This window comes from Rhinopithecus roxellana, chromosome 1 (assembly GCF_007565055.1).
Source record: "Rhinopithecus roxellana isolate Shanxi Qingling chromosome 1, ASM756505v1, whole genome shotgun sequence".
Classification (NCBI taxonomy): domain Eukaryota; kingdom Metazoa; phylum Chordata; class Mammalia; order Primates; family Cercopithecidae; genus Rhinopithecus; species Rhinopithecus roxellana.
Genome location: NC_044549.1, coordinates 181,013,870 through 181,037,975, shown reverse-complemented (window position 1 = coordinate 181,037,975; position 24,106 = coordinate 181,013,870). Strand labels below are relative to the sequence as shown.

Here is a 24,106-nt window from a genome sequence, read left to right as displayed (position 1 = left end):
AGCTTCAAAGATAAATTTTAATTGCATCCTTATAATAAAAAAGTCCATGAAATTATTAATTCTACAACTGTTTCATACTTAAATAAAATCAAGAATTAAAAGTTTTATGCTGTTAGATTTTTAATTTAAAAAGTTTTATGCTGTTAGATTTTTTCATAGGTCCTATGATCAACATCATTAATTTATAACTTATTATAAATCAGAGTTTGGCAAATATAGCCCAAGGGCCAAATCTAGCCAGGAGTCCGCTTTTGTAAATAAAGTTTTATTGGAACACAGCCACATTCATTCATTCATTCATTCATTCATATATTTTCTTTTTTTTCTTTCTTTTTTTTTTTTTTTTTGAGACAGAGTCGCTCTGTCGCCCAGGATGGAGTGCAGTGATGCGACCTCGGCTCACTGCAAGCTCTGCCTCCCGGGTTCACGCCATTCTCCTGCCTCAGCCTCCCCAGTAGCTGGGACTACAGGCGCTCGCCACCATGCCCAGCTAATTTTTTGTATTTTTAGTAGAGATGAGGTTTCACCGTGCTAGTCAGATGGTCTCGATCTCCTGACCTTGTGATCTGCCCACCTTGGCCTCCCAAAGTGGTGGGATTACAGGCGTGAGCCACCGACCCAGCCCATTCATATATTTTCTACAGCTGCTTTCATACTATAATAGCAAAGTTGAAGCGTTACAACAGAAACCATATGTCATACAAAACCTGAACTGTTTACTATCTGACCTTTTACAGAAAAAGTTGATAACTCCTAATTTCAATAATCAACATTAACCTTCATTGTTTTCTTTCTTTGGATACCAACTGAGAGGTATTTGAACTATATATGTTACATATGAAGTTCATGTACTTGATCACTTGTATAGGTGTTGAATCATAATTTACATACTGTGAGGAGCTTACTATTTAAATAGACCCAGTAAAGTGAACAATGTTCTTATAATGTGAATATAATCATGCTAATAAGTCTTATCTGCAAATAAAGATTTTTTTTCACCAGTTAGATATAAAGGACAAAATAAGATTAATAAGAGGCTAATTTTTCTTTCTAGATTTACTGTCTAAATTTAACCTTTCTAAAGCATTTTGCTTTTTTATTTTTAATTGTGGACCAACTCTGACTTTAGCTATGTATAGATATATGTAGGGCCTTAAGTTTCACAAGTTTCCCTACAGTATAACGCATTTTTGACCCTTAAGACTGCCTAGTGGCCAGGTGAACAGGGAACTACCTAGTCAATGAGCCTTCATCCAGAATGTGTTTAAGGAGTTCTTCAACTTGATTGTCTTCAGTTGGGTTTCATTGCTATCCACCCCTTCCTTCTTCTTTCCCTGTTTTTATATTTATTAAGGATATATCTTGTCTTGTTAATGATTGAGTAGTTTTTTTTTTTTTTGAGAGGGAGTCTCGCTCTGTCGCCCGGGCTGGAGTGCAGTGGCCGGATCTCAGCTCACTGCAAGCTCCGCCTCCCTGGTTCACGCCATTCTCCTGCCTCAGCCTCCCGAGTAGCTGGGACTACAGGCGCCCGCCACCTCGCCTGGCTAGTTTTTTTTTTTTTTTGTATTTTTTAGTAGAGACAGGGTTTCACAGTGTTAGCCAGGATGGTCTCGATCTCCTGACCTCGTGATCCGCCCGTCTCGGCCTCCCAAAGTGCTGGGCTTACAGGCTTGAGCCACCGCGCCGGGCCAAGTCATTTTTTTTTTATCTTACTTGGTAATATGTTATTTGTTGTTACATTATTTTTTTCTAATTCTTATCTTTAATCCATACAACCATTTTGTTTTTCTTTACATTAAAAAAACTTTCCGATTCCAAGTGATGTCATTGTTCAGTTCCCACCTATGAGTGAGAACATGCAGTGTTTGGTTTTCTGTTCTTGTGATAGTTTGCTAAGAATGATGGTTTCCAGCTGCATCTATCATGGGGAGGGGGGAGGGGGGAGGGAATGCATTGGGAGTTATACCTGATATAAATGACGAATTGATGGGTGCTGACGAGTTGATGGGTGCAGCACACCAACATGGCACAAGTATACATATGTAACAAACCTGCACGTTATGCACATGTACCCTAGAACTTAAAGTATAATTAAAAAAAAAAATTACAGCATTAAAAAAAAAAACTTTCTGGGTGACAGAGCATGACCCTGTTTTAGAAACAAACCAAAAAAAACCCCTTACTTTTTAAATAAAACATTGTATACATTATATTTACCCTTTTAACATTTATTTTTCTTTTCCAATTTTAAACTCTTCTTGATGTTTTCCTCCCCATTTATTTCATATTGTATTACTTTTGCTTAGTAGTTTTCAGTTTATCTCCTTTTAGTAAAATTTTATATTGTACATTTTAAAAAATTTTATTCTTGTTAAATAAGGATTTAAATTTCTTAAATTTAATAATTTTAGTCTCTACTTTGGCTTTATTTTACTTAAACTTTTCCTATTCCAGCTGCTTATTATTTTATTACTTGTTTCTTTCATGCCTGTCAAGAGGTATGGCCGTGGGGATGGACTCCACACCACAAACGGGCTGTTGGAGCCTTTGTTTCTCTCAGATTGCGCCTTCACCCACCCCAGTGACTACCCCATCCTTCCCAAAAGATGAATCTGGAAAAGCCTCTCCGGAGCAGCTTGGAAGCTCCGTGGGGAAACACTTTCCTGGTCAATAACTATTCCCTGTGTGCAGATGGTATCCACAGAGTTATTTGAAGATAGTGTTCACTGGCTTCTCACACTATTCAGGTCTCTTACAAGAAATTATGAAACTCAAAATGCATGGTTTTGGGGTATGAAATGATTGGATTTGGAGCAGCTATGCTAACAACATGCTTAGTTGTAGGTGGGGAAGGTAGGCAGGAAGTCATGCTTAGTGAGGGGCACAGGCCCTCACTGTGCCTCTCAGTGTCACTGACCGGAGAAGGTGCATTAGAGGGAAATGGCCAGGCTCCTGCACTGCTTTTCCAGGGGTTCTTCTTTAATGCCTTTGATTTGACCCGCCTCCCTTCATGGAAGGAGAAAAATCCTGGGAGAAATCTCCTACAATGAAGGATGGGAACTGAAATATGGCGAGTCCAGGAGAGGCTGGCTGAGTAGGAATATTCCAGATAAAGGTTTTAAAATGAGGAATTATTTGCCCATGATTGGCCCTCCTTCATTACATCAGCACCTTTGCTGGGCAGACCGGGCTCACTAAGAATGCTTGAACCTACGTAGAAGGAGTAGAAGGAGAGGTGCCTCTCCCTTCGCACAGCAGCACAGAGGGGCGACTGTGACTGGTTTTCCTCAGGGCATCATCAGTCTTTCTCAAGGGATGGGGAGGCCTCCGTGCCTAAGGGGTAGTTCAGTCACCTTTCAGGACTTCTTAGGCCCTATTATTGGTTTCAGGGTTTTTTTGTTTGTTTGTTTTACCAAATCGCCTATAGAGTTTCCTTATAGAATTTAGGCAAGTGGAAGCTCTTGTTTGTTCTATAATTGAACTTTCCTCATTATGCCTCAGCCTCACTGTTTTAACTCCTCCAGCCCCACAAAGCTGCATCTTCTCTAGCAGCACCTCCCCTACATTTTTGTCTGCTCAGGCTACTTTCTGAAGGGATCTTAAAGTGCAGTTTATCAGCATATTAGCTGGCCTGTCATACTGTCTAACTTCAGCAATTATCAACTCATGACCAGTTGTTTCATCTGTAGCATCTGCTTCCGTTCCACCAAATTATTTGAATAAAATCCCAGAGATCATATCATTTTATCTGAGCCCCATGGGTCAGTTTTGTAGGGAATGTTTTGAAATATGTACATGTGCCTGAGCAGCACACCCACTCTTTGGTCTTCTAATGGGCCACAGACTTTTCCCCCAAAGCACTGACAGATGAATCATTGGAATTCCAAAATTCTATAGAACATGGTCAGAGTGATTTTAACATAGAAAACTTCTGTGGTTTGGGTAGAATGGATTGGCACAGAAATATACAATAGAATGTTTCTTAATTTTTAATATTTTGGGCTAGTAGTCTAATTTGCAAATTCTGAATCATATAGTATCACCCTTCTACACATACACACACATACCCCACACACAAAATTTGTTTCTCTAGACAACTTTCATTTAATGCTTTCTAGAAAGGGGAATTGGTTGCAGTGTCCTTTGTTGTGTAGAAAACCCCAGTAGATGTGGGCTGCGCGCCTTGACTCATGCCTGTAATCCCAGCACTTTGGGAGGCCAAGGTGAGACGATCACTTGAGCCCAGGAATTCAAGACTTGCCTGGGCAACATGGTGAAACCCCATCTCTACAAAAAATACAAAAATTAGCTGGGCGTGGTGGCATGTGCTTGTGGGCCTAGCTACCCCGGAGGCTGAGGTGGGAGAATTGCTTGAGCCCAGGAGGTTGAAGCTGCAGTGAGCTGTGATTGTACCACTGCACACCAGGCTGGGTGACAGAGTGAGACCCTGTCTCAAAAAAAAAAAAAAAAAAGAAAAAAGAGGGAGAGAAAGAAAGAAGGGAGGGAGAGAGAGAGAGAAATACCTCAGCAGATTATTAGTTCTAGGATTTTTTTTTCTAGAATTTTCATTAAAAATATAATTTTGGTTCCCTGTAACAAAGTTGTTTTTTGGAATTTTTTTTACCTTCACCTCAGTCAAGGTTTTTTCCAGTCATCCAACCTCTTCCAATCTGTCTCCAGATCTTTCTTGTAGTATATATTGGGTATAAGGATTAGGGTCATTTATTAGATGAGAAAAGACTAAAAGAACTGGGAAAGAGAAAACTCTCAAAACTTTGGGGCTGCCATCCAAACAGAGAAGCTCCTCTCCTTCTATGTAGGTTCAAGAATTCTTAGTGAGCCTGGTCTGCCCAACAAGGGTGCTGATGTAATGAAGGAGGGCCAATCAAGAGCAAAGAATTCCTCATTTTGAAACCTTTATCTGGAATAAAGGCCTCTCCTGGACTTGCCATATTTCAGTTCCTATCTTCCATTGTAAGAGATTTCTCCTGTGATTCTGCCATGAAGTGAGGTGGGTCAAATTAAAAGCATTAAAAAGAACCCCTGGAAAAGCAGTACAGGAACCTGGCTGTTGCCCTGGATGGTGCCTGTGTACCTCCCCATGCATGACCTCCTGCCTACTTGTGTTAACATGGAAATTATACATTTTTAGATGGAATTTTGTTTGCCATCTATTTTCAAAGTCTCATGAGTCTAGTCCATTATTTTGAGCCAAGTTTAAGAGTGTTTTTGAGATCTTTTTTAGTTTTAAAAAATAAAGTTCTATGGGCTTTACAATTTAATGCATAATTTATTATATTTATGCTCACTATGGGTTAATGAATATATTATATTTTAAGACCAAGCTGGAAGAGAGCTGTAACACATCCAGTTTTGGAAAGCTTCACTTGTTCTGCAATTGGACCTTTTCTGGCCACTTGTCACTGTAGTAAAACTCCATTATTGATATAGGTTGATTAACTAACTGCTTGCTGCCACATGCAGTATAGCACACAAAATGCTGATTTCCAATCTAGCCTTTTATTGGAAGATTGTGAAGAAGCTTTTCTGAAAAACCCTGAAGGAAAACCTCGATTAATCTTTCATCGTTTGGAAGATGGAAAAGTCAGTTCTGACTCTGTCCAGCAATTGATTGATCAAGTTTCTAATCTAAACAAGACCAACAAAGCCAAGGTAAAATTCATAGGCATTTTTGAATAACACTCAGCTGAGGGAAAAACTGGAGCAAAGGCCATGAGATGGACATGAGCCTGGCATGTCTGGGCAGGGGAGAGAAACCCATGTGGCCGGAGCAGATAAGTGAGGGGAGGAGAAGGAGAGGGGACCTCATTGATTGTGAAGAACCTCAGAGGTCATTTTGAGGATATTGGCTTTTCACTTGGAGTGAGATTGGGAGCCATTGCAGGACTATAAGCAATAGAATGAGGACCGGCGTGATCATCTGACAGTCATCTTTTTGGCTGCCACGTTGAGAATAGGTGGTCATTCAGGGGGTAGTGTGCAGAGTCTCAGAGCCATTGCCGTTATCCAGGTGAGAGATGCTGGTGGCTCCAAGCAGGGTGGTGGTAGAGGAAATGATGAGAAGTGGTAGGATTCTGAATACATTTTGACAGTAGAGCCAATAGCATTTCTTAACAGATTGGTTGTGGGTTGTGAGAAAAAGAGAGAAATGAATCGCAAGTGTGGCTAGCACGAGTATGATCTGTATGATCAGATGGTATTTTGTGCTTTTCTTGCAAGCATAGAGTTCTTCTGTCTACTGACCAAGGATTAGTGTCAGGAGGAGATTTTTTTTTTTTTTTTTTTTAAGAGACAGAGTCTCACTCTGTCACCCAGGCCGGAGTGTGGTGGCATGTTCATAGCTCATTGAAGCCTCGGATTCCTGGACTCAGATATCAAGCAATCCTCCCACCTCAGCCTCTTGAGTAGCTGGGACTATAGGCAGGGGCCACCATGCCTGGCTACTTTGTTAACATTTTTATAGAGATGGGGTCTCATTATGTTGTCCATGCTGCAGGAGGAGACTTTTTATAGTGACTTTTCCTGAGAGCATTGGGGAAAACAAAAAGCTGATGATGGGATGAGAGAAATTTGATCATTCCTAGATGCATGTTGGGATAATTTTTAGAATAGATATTATAGGCTTTTTATTACTGTACATGGAGGCAACTTGGTAAATGTCTGTAGTTAATGTCAATAATACAATTGAAAACAATTCTAGGATTTTTACAGTTTTCACTTCCCTGTGCCCAGCCAGGAAATAAAATCAAATATGAATACAAGCATTTTTCTTTCCATCATTTAGTATTGAAAAGATAGCTTGAGACCAGCATGCCATATAAAACTAAAGAGGCTAAGACAAAAAGGAAGTGCATTTTAATTATCATTTCCAGACCCATTTCATTCTTTAATTATTGTAGTATCAAGTAGTCCACTAGGTCCCACAAAAAAAGATATTTATCTTTTTTATTCTGTGTATTCTATAACCTTTACTTTTAAAAAATTAGTATGCTAGAAGGATGAGTTTATTTTATAAAATAGGAGTGAAATAAGGTCTCCCTACCATGATTATAAATGTAAATGGAGGGTGAATCTCCATGCTTGTTCACTTGGTATTTATTGTAAAATCATTGCCTTATTCTCATTTTATCAAATATTATTAGTAGCAGTACACATGTTCTTACAGATTGGGCGTTCTTCTTTCAGCAGACTCAGTAAGACTACATAGTAAAATACTATTTTGCTTTTGTCTTTTGTAGAATTATAGTTTTATTGACATAAAATTGTATTTTGATGCATTTTGAAGGGTAAATATATTGAGTGGTGTGGAAATACATAAGAGAAAATTTGGAGACAGGGCAAAAAAAATGTATAATTCTTTTTATTTATTTATTTATTTTTTTGAGACGGAGTCTCACTCTGTCGCCCAGGCTGGAGTGCAGTGGTGGGATCTCCGCTCACTGCAAGCTCCGCCTTCCGGGTTCATGCCATTCTCCTGCCTCAGCCTCCCGAGTAACTGGGACTACAGGCATCCGCCACCACGCCCGGCTAATTTTTTGTATTTTTAGTAGAGATGGGGTTTCACCGTGTTAGCCAGGATGGTCTCGATCTCCTGACCTCGTGATCCACCCACCTCACCGCCTCCCAAAGTGCTGGGATTACAGGCATGAGCCACCGCACCTGGCCTACTTCTTGTTTTGTTGCTCCATTTTTCACACTAAATCCCTTATGTGACCTTGGACAAGTTACTGTGCCTCAGTTTACTTTTCTATAAAATGGGGATAATAATAGTATCTCCCTCCTCAGATTGTTGTGAAGATAAATTAGCTAATATGTGTTAAATATTTAGAATAGTTCCTGTCACATAAGCACTATAAAAGTGTTTACCACCACTTCTTTCTGATATTATGGTTTTTCTCATTGTTCTTAAATGATTTTTATCCAGATCATTGATCACTCAGGAGATCCTGCAGAAGGAGTATATAAAACTTACATTTGTGTAGAAAAGATTATTAAACAGGTAAATATGCATTCTCTGTAAGATTTCATCTAAAATATTTTAAGATCGCTTTCTATAAAATTGAATTTTCCAGAGAAAACCACTTGCTTGTCTTTTTGAACACAGTGCCTGAGGAAGGCGCTATTGTTTCTGTTGGGAGTCCATCCTGTGGTATGTTCTTAGCATTACTAGGATCATGTATTAATATCTTTCCCTCTGATCTATCTCACAGGACTATTTGATGCTTCAATACCTAAGTGTAAAACATATTACAGAAGCGCTAGCTGAAAACTGTTTGAGAGAAAGTGTTCATTTTATTCAATAGGGAGGCTCTTCTGTGTACCCTTTGAGTTTTTATATATGAGGAAAGTCCCTTTCAGGTTTTCCCACCATGTTATCCCTAACAGAAGAGGAGGATGAAAGCATGCCTCCAGGGGGGATGAGAACATGGCCCAGGGAGGGGCCTTAAGCTGGAAGTCTTTATGAAGTTTCATGTGCTGTCTTGAAAATTTATGTGAGTTATATATTCTGCCTGATATTATGTCTATGTTTGTGTTTAATATAAAAAATAATTTAAAATTATGTATTAGAAAAAATAGTAATAATGATTATTTATTACTCCCCTCTTCCTCAAACAGAATGGGCACAGTGGGAAGATGTACCATGTTTAGCCTGTGGTTGCCCACACCTTCTGACACATCCCCCAGGCATCCAGGGACCCTATTTGAGAAGTAGGAAGTATGAAGATTTATTATTAGAGAAAGAGAGTGAGCCCCAAAATGATATGACCTCTGGCAGCACATTTGATATGGTATTCTCTAGTATGACGGTTGTCTTTATCAAATTCATCTTCACAATCTTGTGAATTTTAGGACCAAGATAAATAAAATTCATTGAGCAGAAAGAATGGCAGCAAGTGAAAGTAAATATACTTAACATCATTAGTGCTTGAAAGAGAACATATTTTCAGTAACTTAATGTAAAGACTAAGTATGACAGCAGAGATACTTGAGATCAAGAAATCACATCTTAGTAATTCAATTCTTATAACATATTTCCTAGTCTTTAGTACTTTATAACTATTCACCAGCCAGATTCAACCAAAGATGTTGAGTAACATTTTTCAAGAAACAAATTCCATGGGATTCAAAATATTCCTTTAATTTTATTTTTATAAAAAGAGGTATTCATTTCTATTACTTTAATATTTTTATTTCTTTTGTTTTAAATTAGTGATTTTTTATAGTTATAAGTTTATTCTTGTAGGTGTTATACAAGGGCCATATGTTTGAACTTGCCCTCCCGAAAGTAGGTGAAGCCCACTTTGGGCCTGGGTGCCCCCGCTGTAAGATCTTTATTTTCTTCATTCATTTTTGTGTGGTTGTTCTTTGTGTTCAGGATATACTGGGTTTTGAGAACACAGACCTGGAGACTAAGGATTTGGGCAGTGAGGATTCCATTCCAGAAGAAGATGATTTTGGTGATGTTCTGTGGGACATACATGATGAACAAGAGCAAATGGAAACTTTTCAGCAGGCTTCTAATTCAGCCCATGAGTTGGGATTTGAGAAAGTAAGTGCTTGGAGTATTAGTCTAACAAAGATCTGTCATCACTTAAAGGCTGTATTGTGATTTTATTTTCATCTAAATATAGTTAAGGTTTATGATTATTCTAGTTGTCTAATCTCATGGCTTGATTATCCATGTTGAGACATGCTTAGGTTTATGTCATAAGAAAGATAGATTCAAATATGCTTATAGACCAAACATTTTTAGTTACAGACCAAAATTTATCAACCACATGTTTATTATGCCACCATCTGCAACTCACTCAGACTAGAATTAGGATAGCTAGGAAACTTGATAAGGATAGTATGGCTGAGGCCTGGTGCAGTGGCTCACGCCTGTAATCCCAACACTTCGGGAGGCTGAGACAAGCAGATTGCTTTAAGCCCAGGAGTTTGAAACTAACCTGAGCAACATGGCAAAACCTTGTTTCTACAAACAATAGAAAAATTAACCAGGCATATGGTATGCACCTGTAATCCCAGCTACTAGGGAAGCTGAGGTGGGAGGATCAATTGAGCACAGGAGGTCAAGGCTGAAGTGAGCCATGACCATACCCCTGCACCCCAGCCTGGGCAACAGAGCAAGACCCTGTCTTAAAAAAAAAAAAAAGATAATGAAAAAAAAAATGAATAGGAAGAGTATCTGTTCTCCAATTCTTGACTCAAAATATTACATTCAGAAAACAAACCATAGTAGTTCATGAAATAGGCAGATAAGTCCTTCTTTATCAGTCTTATCAACATCCTTAAATATCTAAACAAATTATTAGAACTTGAGGTATACAATGAAATCTATGTGCAAGTTCAAAAAAATTTAATACTTAATAGTTAAAAATTAATGTAAGAACTAATATTTTAAAGAATATTATAGTAGCTAATACTAACAGTTGTATTTTTACAGAACTTTTAAAATTTAGACTGTCAATGTCCTGATTCCATCATTTACTAACTAGATTTTTCAAGTTACTTGGCCACTCTAAAGTTTGACTTTCTTGGCTGTAAAATGAGAATAACTAATAGTAACTACCTCATGGGTACTTGTTGCAAGGATTAAACCAGATAATGCACATGAAGTGCTTAGCACAGTACCTGATACATGATAAATGTTAGTCGTTATTTTATGAGAAGTATTGCTATTGTTATTTTATAAATTAAGAAACTGTGGTTCAGATTATGGTTTGCCTAAGAGTACACAGTGAGTAGATTGCAGATCTGGGAGTTGAACCTAGTTCTTTTCTGGCTTCAGATCCATGGTTTTTCTTTTATAGCCAGGGGTCTGAACTTGGGAAGAATGGATCCTATAAATGGACTTCCTGTGGGACCAAGAACTAAGTCATTAGGACTTAGAGGTAGTAAATCAAGACTTTCTTTGCTCCTTCAGAAGAATCATTTCTATTCAAATTATTTGAGTTCCTGGGGAATATATTCTTTAGAGATATAATTTTTCTGCTTGTTAATTAAATATAAGAAGTAGAAAAATTGATTGAAAACCTATACCAAGTGATTCATTGTAGTTGCTGGAGAATTGTGCTATTCTAAAGCTAGCCTAAAGCTGGCTGCAAACTACTTGCTATACACTTTTTAAAATTCCTCATCAGCTATCACTTCACTGGTACACTGAAGAAAAACTCAAGTCTCAAGATAACTTTTGAAACTCCTTAATAAGTGCTAAGATATTTTGGTTTTTGTGTGTGTCCTTTTTAGCTTTGAACCAGTTTTGAGTTTCTGGGGAAAGCTTGGGAAATAGGAATTCTTGGACTTTACACCGAACTCACTTAGTTTCAGAAAGATCTCAGGCAGCCTAGGCTAACCTGATTCTCGGGCAGGTTGGGAGACTCCAAGTCCCCACACAAAACCTCTTATTTGGACCTTTTCTCAGCAACCCCCGGAAACTAAGGTGATTCCCAGAACAGGTGTTTATTCCTCTGACCAGGAGATCTAGGTCGCCTGCCAGTACCTTCAAGGTCTTCTGCAATATTTTCTGTGGTTTGGGGGCTACAGTGAGCTCCCTGAAACATTCTGCAAACATTTGAGTGTTGCAAAACCCCACAGGGACCTGAAATGTTGTCCTTTACCCATTAATTTGCAGCAATACTATGTGTAGAAGAAATCGTGGCCCATTCTTTTTATTTATTTATTTTTTTTTTCGAGACGGAGTCTTGCTCTGTCACCCAGGCTGGAGTACAGTGGCGCGATCTCGGCTCACTGCAAGCTCCGCCTTCTGGGTTCACACCATTCTCCTGCCTCAGCCTCCTGAGTAGCTGGGACTACAGGCGCCCGCCACCACGCCCGGCTAATTTTGTTTTTGTATTTTTAGTAGAGATAGGGTTTCACCATGTTAGCCAGGATGTTCTGGATCTCATGACCTCGTGATCCGCCCGCCTCGGCCTCCCTAAGTGCTGGGATTACGGGTGTGAGCCACCGCGCCCGGCTGATTGAGGCCCGTTCTTAGTTTACTAGTTCAGTCATGGTTTTGGCAGCCATAAAAATAGCCAGTTATGAGGGTGCTGTCAACTAAAAGTAGATTTCATTTTCTCACGGAGCTTTTCTCCAGTATTTTCAGAGAATAATCAGAAGTTGACTCTTCAGTAGTCTCAGAGGCATGTGCTTCCTTACAATGTAAATTCATTTTTTTTCTAGTATTACCAGCGCCTTAATGATCTAGTGGCAGCACCAGCCCCGATTCCACCTCTTCTGGTGTCTGGAGGACCAGGTTCTGGAAAGTCTCTTCTTTTATCCAAGTGGTATGATGCAGTGCAATTAAATTATTGTTGTCATTGTTTGAATTACTGAATCTATTCAACAAAATGTATTGCATGCCTGCCTTCCTGCGTGGCCTACAATAAACATTAACAAAGTACAAATGAATAAAATAATAGGTTCATGCCCTGAAATGCATAGAATTTGGATGTCAGAGAGAAGACACAGAATGAGAAAGCAATAGGAAGCATGAACATTCATGATTATGTACATAAATCACATAGGTAACAGCTATGGGAGTGCTATGTAAGGAAGTGATCATATGTGACATAACATGTCATATAACACATATGACATGTTAAGTGGATTGTCGAGTAATGTGCCTTTATTTTTAATTATTGCCTTTATTTAAAAGTTTCATTGGGATTTTAAATATTGGAAACAAGACAAAAGCAGACTAGTTAGAGTGAAATACATTCTACAGAACATCAAAATTAAGGATAACCTTTACTATGAATGCAATGTAGTTCTTCAAATTATGGACTAAGGTTCATATAAGCTAATAAACTTTATTTTTTCATTATGTTATTTAAAAACAAGCAGTAAAAATACTTTCTTTCATTCATAATTATTTACATTGAAGGGTTAGCATATGTAGTTGTTTCCTTTTTATTACCCTTTGAAAGTTATGTTTGGAAAATAATATTTTTGTACCTAACAAATTTTCCTCTAGTAGGAATTTTTAATTCAAAGTTAATGCTTATTTTACTAATACCTTACCCTTATATGGAAAGTACTTTGGTTTATGTTAATTAACATCTATTTGTAATTAAAAGGAATCTGCAATTTTTTAAAAGATTATTTAGAAGGATCTAAAAGTGGAGTAAAAACAGAAACTTCCATATTTATTTAAAAGTAACAGACCATCTGATTCTTCAATTAGGCAACATTTGATATTTACTGCATTGTGAATTCTTTTTTTATTGACAGTCAAGGAACTTTATCAGTTTTATAAAAGTGCTGCCTTTTTCTTTTAGGATTCAATTACAACAGAAGAATTCCCCCAACACACTGATTCTTTCCCATTTTGTGGGAAGGCCCATGTCGACCAGCTCAGAGTCCTCCTTGATTATTAAACGACTAACTCTAAAGGTATAGTATTCCATTTTTTGGAATTACAGAATTTTATTTAGATTCAGAAATTGTTGGGACTAATAAGTACCTACTGGTAAACTGATTTTCAGTATTAACCACCTGTTCTGGTTTTGTATTAGGTTAAAAATAATATTCGATACAATCAGATCCTCTTGGTGACTTGATTTGGGTTTATAAAAAACTGAGAATAGCTCTGTAACTACTTCAGTAACTATGTGTAACTACTTCAGTTTGTGTATGTTCTTATCTTGTAGTTGATGCAGCACTCTTGGTCAGTCTCTGCTCTGACACTGGATCCTGCTAAGCTTCTGGAAGAATTTCCACGTTGGCTGGAAAAACTGTCTGCTCGTCATCAAGGCAGCATCATCATTGTTATTGATTCTATAGATCAAGTTCAGGTACCGTTTTCTATTTGTTACCTATTGATACACTCAGAAAGAGATGCAAATTCAGTAATAGCTAGATCAGGCATTTAAATTATATGTTTGTGAGAAGAAAATATGATGTTATTTTTTATATTTCTTCTTTATTTCTAGGGAGGAAACATGGATTTAAAAAATATATTGTATGTCCACAGACACTAATATTTTATTGACAAAGACCAACTGAATTTACACAATTAGCAAAGACTATGAGTTTTGACATATTTTTAGGGCCTTGACATTTCCTGACATGTCCAGAGTTCAACTGGTGATAATAATGTTTGCTACTTGTTCTTTTAAAATTCTAAAATAAATCACCCCAAAATAAGATTTTTGTCCTTAATAAGATAAACTTAATGAGAATTTCATTTTATTTGGGCAGCTATTATTGGATTGTTTTGAAATATTTTGATTAATAGATTGAATTTTGTTTTTATATTTTTAAGCAAGTTGAAAAACACATGAAATGGCTGATAGATCCACTGCCAGTGAATGTAAGAGTAATTGTTTCTGTGAATGTAGAAACATGCCCTCCAGCATGGAGGTACGATGCCAACTTCAGTTCTTTCAGAGTACATGAAATGTTTTAAGTACAAACAAGGAAAGGTTTTAAATATGCATTTATGGTTTTCATGTTTTTTATGTAACTTGCAGCGAGGATGGGGAGAAGTGGGTGAATTTATGAAAAAAAAAATCTATAGGTTTTGGGGCTGGGCGCGATGGTGTGAGCCTGTAATCCTAGCACTTTGGGAGGCCAAGGCAGGCAGATAACTTGGAGCAAGCAGTTTGAAAACAGCCTGGCCAACATAGTGAAACCCTGTCTCTACAAAAAATACAAAAATGAGCTGGGCATGGTGGTGCATGCCTATAATCCCAGCTACTTGGAAGGCTGAGAAAGGAGAATTACTTGAACCTGGGAGGCAGGCAGAGGTTGCAGTAAAGCAGAGATCGTGCCACTGCACTTCAGCCTGGGTGACAGAGGGAGACCCTGTCTCCAAAAAAAAAAAAGGATTTGGTGGGAGGTTAGATAGATCTGGGATGCAAGGGAAAAAGAAAGAGCCAGGATGATGATTCTGGAGTTTCTGACTTAAGAAATTAATTAATGTAGCTTCATGAACTGAAATAGGAAACACGGAGGACAGGCAGGTTGTGGGGAAAAGGTGATGAATTTAGTTTTTAATCATGGTTAGTTTGAGTAGCTCCACATAACAATGTCTAGTAGGCAGTTAAATTTATAGATGAGGAAAATAGAGAAAAGGCTGGGCTGGGAATAATAGACACCTGTTATTTTGAAATGCAAGCTCACTTTAATGGTCCTTTAAAAAGTAGTAGAGTGGCTGGGCACAGTGGCTCACACCTGTAATCCCAGCACTTTGGTAGGTCAGGGCGAGTGGATCACCTGAGGTCAGGAGTTCGAGACCAGCCTGACCAACATGGTGAAACCTGTCTCTACTAAAAATACAAAAATTAGACAGGCGTGGTGGTGGGCACTCGTAATCCCATCTACTTGGGAGGCTAGGGCAGAAGAATCACTTGAACCCAGGAGGCGGAGGTTGCAGTGAGCTGAGATCACACCACTGCACTCCAGCCTGGGCAACAAGAGTGAAACTCTATCTCAAAAAACAAACAAATGGCTGGGTGCAGTGGCTCATGCCTGTAATCACAACACTTTGGGAGGCCGAGACAGGTGGATCACAAGGTCAGGAGTTCAAGACCAACCTGGCTAACAGTGAAACCCCATCTCTACTAAAAATACAAAAAATTAGCCGGGCATGGTGGTGGGTGCCTGTAATCCTAGCTATTTGGGAGACTGAGGCAGGAGAATCACTTGAACCTGGGAAGTGGAGGTTGCAGTCAGCCGAGATCGCACTACTGCACACCAGCCCAGGCAATAGTACGAGACTCCACCTCAGAAAAAAAAAAAAAAAAAAAAAAGTAGTAGAGCAATTGGATCACATGGAACAGTGTTTCTCAACCTGTTTTTGCTCCTATAAGGAACCTTTTTAGACATTTTATTTGTAAATTGCCTCCCCCAAGAAATTTGAATGCCACACACATATTGTATATCAGCTTGTATATATAAATAGATACATGTGTCTCTTTGTACTTTATACATAAAAAGAGTAAGCTTAACTCCCCCACAAATCCAATTTTCACTACCACATCGAGAATGTTATGTTGTAATAGTTCAATTTCAATTGCATTACAAGTGCTTGTGGACAATAATTGTGTCTGGTGCCACTCCTGATAGATACTCATACCTATGCTTAGTTTTACTGATAGTATGGAATATAGAACTAGAAATGTTTGCCACATAACTATCTAAAGTATATACTGTTTATTTTATAACTTTGTTGTGATTCATTGCTGAAAGTAATGATACACATGTTAGAATGAGTGAGATATATTAATTACTTAATATGATTAATAGACATTAGTTTTGCTTATTTTACAAAAGCAGTATAAAAAGTTAATTCCTGTGGTGGATTTTAAATTGTGTTGTGGGTAATTACAGTTCTTGTATTATTAAAATTTCATTTTTCTTTTCTTTAAATAAAAGGTTGTGGCCTACACTTCATCTTGATCCCTTAAGTCCAAAAGATGCAAAATCTGTTATAATTGCAGAATGCCACTCTGTAGACATTAAATTGAGTAAAGAGCAGGTGTGTATTTTTAATTTTGATGCAATCTTTTACTCTTTCTTATCTTTCCTATGAAACATCTTATATGAGACTTAAAATTCAATGTAGGGGATCTGTTATAAGGAAAACTAGAGTTTAGTAATGACTTTGGTAAATGTATTGCCTCTTAAACTAATGACAGGTAGAAAAGAAGCAATAAAAAGATGTTGGTCTTAAGGTTTACTTTACTATATAGTATTAAGCAGGTATTTTAAAAGCAAAAAAGCATTTTCCTACTGGCCACATCTGTGGTCTGCAGTTGGAAGGCTGACCACAGGCGAGGATCCACCATGCAAGGTGTGATGTCACGGATGGCAGCAATGGTGTTACTTCTGTTGGGGTATTTGTTGATGGCTGGATAGTAAAGACCGCTTAATTCCAGGGTGGTTTTTGTGTTTCTGTTTTGTTTTTCTTGGTAAACTGGTGCAGGAGAAGAAGCTGGAACGACACTGTCGTTCTGCTACAACCTGCAATGCCCTTTATGTCACCCTTTTCGGCAAAATGATCGCGCGGTAAGTGTTGGTTATTTTACATGATCTTCTGCATGTTTTGTGATTGCTGCAGACCCTTTCTCACCCTGCAAAACTGCGAACCAATCACTACACTGGTCTCTTGAGCCACTCAGATTTTATTTGAATAGTGATACTAACATTTGTGAGAACATGGCTTACAGGTGAAGATTGAGTACCTACTGCCCATGATTGTCAGAACTTGATAGATTTGTCTAATTTTCTTCACACTAATCTGTTCCCTATTGGAGGTTGCAAAAGAAAGCCATCCTCACCCTCATTTGTGGCCCCTAGCTTTGGGAAAGTGAAGGAAACAACTGAGGGTTAGAATATTATTTCAGGTGTCTTTGAATATCAGGAGGTAGATATAGATACGAATTTTTAATTGTCTCTGTTCTCAAGTCCCGATAAACTTTTATTATAAAATAGTTTTATTTTAGATATCCATTAGTAATCTGCCTTTAGATAAGCATTAGGGTATCACTACTTTTATTTCCTCAGTATAGCTTTACCCTATGCTATCTATTCTCAACCATTAGAATGTTTTACTACTTTTATTTCTTCTTCAGTATAGCGTCACTCTACTTTGTCTTTTCTCAATCTGCGGTAAAAAAAAAAAAAAAAAAAAAAAAAGATTAATACATTTTTTGTTACTCATTGCAATAGATGGCAATTCTAGCACACATATTTCCAGACATTGAATCTAGTACTTCTTGTCTCTTTATTCCATGATCTCGTCTTCAGCACCAAATTTGAAATTAAAAAATCTTCTGAAACTTTACATTGCCCACAATATTTCATCTTTGTTTTTGTTTTTGAGACAGTGTCTCACTCTCTGTTGCCCAGGCTGGAGAGCAGAGGCTCGATCTCGGCTCACTGCAACTTCTGCCTCCCAGACTCAAGCGATCCTCCCACCTCAGCCTCTTGAATATCTGGGACTACAGGAGCACACCACCATGCCTGGCTAATTTTTGTATTTTTAGTAGAGGCGGCGTTTTGCTATGATTGCCAGGCTGGTCTTGAACTCCTGGGCTCAAGCAGTCCACCTGCTTAGCCTCCCAAAGTGCTGGGATTACAGCCTGTGAGCCACTGTGCCCAGGCTGCCTGTGATATTTCCACCGTCCTTTTCCACTGTTAGTTGTGGCAACACATCTGGCCTCTGTGAACATAAGTGATACAATGAGTATGATTCAGGAGTGTGAGTCATTTTTCATACATTTAATAATGTTCATTGAAAGTATCTTTTATTGTTTTTATTTTTGAAAGTACCTATTTTTTTTCTCTTTTTTTATTTTTATTTTTTTTTATTTTTTATTATACTTTAAGTTCTAAGGTACATGTGCATAACGTGCAGGTTTGTTACATATGTATATTTGTACCATGTTGGTGTGCTGCACCCATCAACTCGTCAGCACCCATCAATTCATCATTTATATCATGTATAACTCCCCAATGCAATCCCTCCCCCCTCCTCCATCCCCATGATAGGCCCCGGTGTGTGATGTTCCCCTTCCCGAGTCCAAGTGATCTCATTGTTCAGTTCCCACCTATGAGTGAGAACATGCGGTGTTTGGTTTTCTCTTCTTGTGATAGTTTGCTAAGAATGATGGTTTTCAGCTGCATCCATGTCCCTACAAAGGACGCAAACTCATCCTTTTTTATGGCTGCATAGTATTCCATGGTGTATATGTGCCACATTTTCTTAATCCAGTCTGTCACAGATGGACATTTGGGTTGATTCCAAGTCTTTGCTATTGTGAATAGTGCCGCAGTAAACATACATGTGCATGTGTCTTTGTAGTAGAATAATTTATAATCCTTTGGGTATATACCCAGTAGTGGGATGGCTGGGTCATATGGTACATCTAGTTCTAGATCCTTGAGGAATTGCCAGACTGTTTTCCATAATGGTTGAACTAGTTTACAATCCCACCAACAGTGTAAAAGTGTTCCTATTTCTCCACATCCTCTCCAACAACTGTTGTTTCCTGATTTTTTAATGATTGCCATTCTAGCTGGTGTGAGATGGTATCTCATTGTGGTTTTGATTTGCATTTCTCTGATGGCGAGTGATGATGAGCATTTTTTCATGTGTCTGTTGGCTGTATGAATGTCTTCTTTTGAGAAATGTCTGTTCATATCCTTTGCCCACTTTTTGATGGGGTTGTTTGTTTTTTTCTTGTGTATTTGTTTGAGTTCTTTGTAGATTCTGGATATTAGCCCTTTGTCAGATGAGTAGATTGCAAAAATTTTCTCCCATTCTGTAGGTTGCCTGTTCACTCTGATGGTAGTTTCTTTTGCTGTGCAGAAGCTCTGTAGTTTAATTAGATCCCATTTGTCAATTTTGGCTTTTGCTGCCGTTGCTTTTGGTGTTTTAGACATGAAGTCCTTGCCCATGCCTATGTCCTGAATGGTACTACCTAGGTTTTCTTCTAGAGTTTTTATGGTATTAGGTCTAACATTTAAGTCTCTAATCCATCTTGAATTAATCTTCGTATAAGGAGTAAGGAAAGGATCCAGTTTCAGCTTTCTACTTATGGCTAGCCAATTTTCCCAGCACCATTTATTAAATAGGGAATCCTTTCCCCATTTCTTGTTTCTCTCAGGTTTGTCAAAGATCAGATGGCTGTAGATGTGTGGTATTATTTCTGAGGACTCTGTTCTGTTCCATTGGTCTATAGCTCTGTTTTGGTACCAGTACCATGCTGTTTTGGTTACTGTAGCCTTGTAGTATAGTTTCAAGTCAGGTAGCGTGATGCCTCCAGCTTTGTCCTTTTGACTTAGGATTGTCTTGGCAATGCGGGCTCTTTTTTGGTTCCATATGAACTTTAAAGCAGTTTTTTCCAATTCTGTGAAGAAACTCATTGGTAGCTTGATGGGGATGGCATTGAATCTATGAATAACCTTGGGCAGTATGGCCATTTTCATGATATTGATTCTTCCTATCCATGAGCATGGTATGTTCTTCCATTTGTTTGTGTCCTCTTTGATTTCACTGAGCAGTGGTTTGTAGTTCTCCTTGAAGAGGTCCTTGACATCCCTTGTAAGTTGGATTCCTAGGTATTTTATTCTCTTTGAAGCAATTGTGAATGGAAGTTCATTCCTGACTTGGCTCTCTGCTTGTCTGTTACTGGTGTATAAGAATGCTTGTGATTTTTGCACGTTAATTTTGTATCCTGAGACTTTGCTGAAGTTGCTTATCAGCTTAAGGAGATTTTGGGCTGAGACAATGGGGTTTTCTAAATATACAATCATGTCATCTGCAAACAGGGACAATTTGACTTCTTCTTTTCCTAACTGAATACCCTTGATTTCTTTCTCTTGCCTGATTGCCCTAGCCAGAACTTCCAAGACTATGTTGAATAGGAGTGGTGAGAGAGGGCATCCCTGTCTTGTGCCAGTTTTCAAAGGGAATTTTTCCAGTTTTTGCCCATTCAGTATGATATTAGCTGTGGGTTTGTCATAAATAGCTCTTATTATTTTGAGGTATGTTCCATCAATACCGAATTTATTGAGCGTTTTTAGCATGAAGGGCTGTTGAATTTTGTCAAAAGCCTTTTCTGCATCTATTGAGATAATCATGTGGTTCTTGACTTTGGTTCTGTTTATATGCTGGATTATGTTTACTGATTTGCGAATGTTGAACCAGCCTTGCATCCCAGGGATGAAGCCCACTTGATCATGGTGGATAAGCTTTTTGATGTGCTGCTGAATCCGTTTTGCCAGTATTTTATTGAGGATTTTTGCATCGATGTTCATCAGGGATATTGGTCTAAAATTCTCTTTTTTTGTTGTGTTTCTGCCAGGCTTTGGCATCAGGATGATGTTGGCCTCATAAAATGAGTTAGGGAGGATTCCCTCTTTTTCTATGGATTGGAATAGTTTCAGAAGGAATGGTACCAGCTCCTCCTTGTACCTCTGGTAGAATTCAGCCGTGAATCCATCTGGTCCTGGACTTTTTTTGGTAGGTAGGCTATTAATTGTTGCCTCAATTTCAGAGCCTGCTATTGGTCTATTCAGGGATTCAACTTCTTCCTGGTTTAGTCTTGGGAGAGTGTAAGTGTCCAGGAAATTATCCATTTCTTCTAGATTTTCTAGTTGATTTGCACAGAGGTGTTTATAGTATTCTCTGATGGTAGTTTGTATTTCTGTGGGGTCGGTGGTGATATCCCCTTTATCATTTTTTATTGCATCTATTTGATTCCTCTCTCTTTTCTTCTTTATTAGTCTTGCTAGCGGTCTGTCAATTTTGTTGATCTTTTCAAAAAACCAACTCCTGGATTCATTGATTTTTTGGAGGGTTTTTTGTGTCTCTATCTCCTTCAGTTCTGCTCTGATCTTAGTTATTTCTTGCCTTCTGCTAGCTTTTGAATGTGTTTGCTCATGCCTCTCTAGTTCTTTTAATTGTGATCTTAGAGTGTCCATTTTAGATCTTTCCTGCTTTCTCTTGTGGGCATTTAGTGCTATAAATTTCCCTCTACACACTGCTTTAAATGTGTCCCGGAGATTCTGGTATGTTGTATCTTTGTTCTCATTGGTTTCAAAGAACATCTTTATTTCTGCCTTCATTTCATTACGGTAGTCATTCAGGAGCAGGTTGTTCAGTTTCCATGTAGTTGAGCGGTTTTGATTGAGTTTCTTAGTCCTGAGTTCTAGTTTGATTGCACTGTGGTCTGAGAGACAGTTTGTTATAATTTCTGTTCTTTTACATTTGCTGAGGAGTGCTTTACTTCCAATTATGTGGTCAATTTTGGAATAAGTGCGATGTGGTGCTGAGAAGAATGTATATTCTGTTGATATGGGGTGGAGAGTTCTATAGATGTCTATTAGGTCTGCTTCTTGCAGAGATGAGTTCAATTCCTGGATATCCTTGTTAACTTTCTGTCTCGTTGATCTGTCTAATGTTGACAGTGGAGTGTTGAAGTCTCCCATTATTATTGTATGGGAGTCTAAGTCTCTTTGTAAGTCTCTAAGGACTTGCTTTATGAATCTGGGTGCTCCTGTATTGGGTGCATATATATTTAGGATAGTTAGCTCTTCCTGTTGAATTGATCCCTTTACCATTATGTAATGGCCTTCTTTGTCTCTTTTGATCTTTGATGGTTTAAAGTCTGTTTTATCAGAGACTAGGATTGCAACCCCTGCTTTTTTTTGTTCTCCATTTGCTTGGTAGATCTTCCTCCATCCCTTTATTTTGAGCCTATGTATGTCTCTGCCTGTGAGATGGGTCTCCTGAATACAGCAGACTGATGGGTCTTGACTCTTGATCCAGTTTGCCAGTCTGTGTCTTTTAATTGGAGCATTTAGTCCATTTACATTTAAGGTTAATATTGTTATGTGTGAACTTGATCCTGCCATTATGATATTAACTGGTTATTTTGCTCGTTAGTTGATGCAGTTTCTTCCTAGCCTCGATGGTCTTTACATTTTGGCATGTTTTTGCAATGGCTGGTACCGGTTGTTCCTTTCCATGTTTAGGGCTTCCTTCAGGGTCTCTTGTAAGGCAGGCCTGGTGGTGACAAAATCTCTAAGCATTTGCTTATCTGTAAAGGATTTTATTTCTCCTTCACTTATGAAACTTAGTTTGGCTGGATATGAAATTCTGGGTTTAAAATTCTTTTCTTTAAGAACATTGAATATTGGCCCCCACTCTCTTCTGACTTGTAGAGTTTCTGCCGAGAGATCTGCTGTTAGTCTGATGGGCTTCCCTTTGTGGGTAACCCGACCTCTCTCTCTGGCTGCCCTTAAGATTTTTTCCTTCATTTCAACTTTGGTGAATCTGGCAATTATGTGTCTTGGAGTTGCTCTTCTGGAGGAGTATCTTTGTGGCGTTCTCTGTATTTCCTGAATTTGAATGTTGGCCTGCCCTACTAGGTTGGGGAAGTTCTCCTGGATGATATCCTGAAGAGTGTTTTCCAACTTGGTTCCATTTTCCCCCTCACTTTCAGGCACCCCAATCAGACGTAGATTTGGTCTTTTTACATAATCCCATACTTCTTGCAGGCTTTGTTCATTTCTTTTTCTTCTTTTTTCTTTTGGTTTCTCTTCTCGCTTCATTTCATTCATTTGATCCTCAATCGCTGATACTCTTTCTTCCAGTAGATCGAGTCGGTTACTGAAGCTTGTGCATTTGTCACGTATTTCTCGTGTCATGGTTTTCATCTCTGTCATTTCATTTATGACCTTCTCTGCATTAATTAGTCTAGCTGTCAATTCTTCCACTCTTTTTTCAAGATTTTTAGTTTCTTTGCGCTGGGTACGTAATTCCTCCTTTAGCTCTGAGAAGTTTGATGGACTGAAGTCTTCTTCTCTCATCTCGTCAAAGTCATTCTCTGACCAGCTTCGATCCATTGCTGGCAAGGGGCTGCACTCCTTTGCAGGGGGAGATGCGCTCTTATTTTTTGAATTTCCAGCTTTTCTGCCCTGCTTTTTCCCCATCTTTGTGGTTTTATCTGTCTCTGGTCTTTGATGATGGTGACGTACTGATGGGGTTTTGGTATAGGTGTCCTTCCTGTTTGATAGTTTTCCTTCTGACAGTCAGGACCCTCAGCTATAGGTCTGTTGGAGATTGCTTGAGGTCCACTCCAGACCCTGTTTGCCTGGGTATCAGCAGCAGAGGTTGCAGAAGATAGAATATTGCTGAACAGCGAGTGTACCTGTCTGATTCTTACTTTGGAAGCTTCCTCTCAGGGGTGTACTCCACCCTGTGAGGTGTGGGGTGTCAGACTGCCCCTAGTGGGGGATGTCTCCCAGTGAGGCTACTCAGGGGTCAGTGACCCACTTGAGCAGGCAGTCTGTCCGTTCTCAGATCTCAACCTCCATGTTGGGAGATCCACTGCTCTCTTCAAAGCTGTCAGACAGAGTCGTTCGCGTCTGCTCAGGCCTCTGCTGCTTCCCCTGTTGTTTTTTTAGCTGAGCCCTGCCCCCAGAGATGGAGTCTATAGAGACAGGCAGGTTTCCTTGAGCTGCTGTGAGCTCCACCCAGTTCGAGCTTCCCAGCGGCTTTGTTTACCTACTTAAGCCTCAGCAATGGCGGGCGCCCCTCCCCCAGCCTCGCTGCTGCCTTGCGGTT

The 24,106-nt window shown here is 38.8% G+C and overlaps 1 protein-coding gene across 7 annotated transcripts in view; it reads left to right on the top strand.

Annotated features, from left to right (window-relative positions):
- The window catches only part of NPHP3 (nephrocystin 3), a 54,348-nt gene that overhangs the window by 9,836 nt on the left and 20,406 nt on the right, over nucleotides 1–24,106 (top strand). For all 7 annotated transcript variants that reach the window (XR_004058340.1, XR_004058341.1, XR_004058336.1 and 4 more), the window contains exons 7-15: nucleotides 5,517–5,673; nucleotides 7,946–8,020; nucleotides 9,398–9,571; nucleotides 12,208–12,311; nucleotides 13,305–13,419; nucleotides 13,677–13,820; nucleotides 14,291–14,388; nucleotides 16,405–16,507; nucleotides 16,955–17,037. Coding sequence is in view for 4 of the 7 variants with exons in the window: in XM_030933860.1 (XP_030789720.1) it covers nucleotides 5,517–5,673; nucleotides 7,946–8,020; nucleotides 9,398–9,571; nucleotides 12,208–12,311; nucleotides 13,305–13,419; nucleotides 13,677–13,820; nucleotides 14,291–14,388; nucleotides 16,405–16,507; nucleotides 16,955–17,037 (1,053 nt within the window). In the remaining 3 variants the exon portion in view is untranslated. The remainder of the gene's footprint in view (nucleotides 1–5,516; nucleotides 5,674–7,945; nucleotides 8,021–9,397; nucleotides 9,572–12,207; nucleotides 12,312–13,304; nucleotides 13,420–13,676; nucleotides 13,821–14,290; nucleotides 14,389–16,404; nucleotides 16,508–16,954; nucleotides 17,038–24,106) is intronic.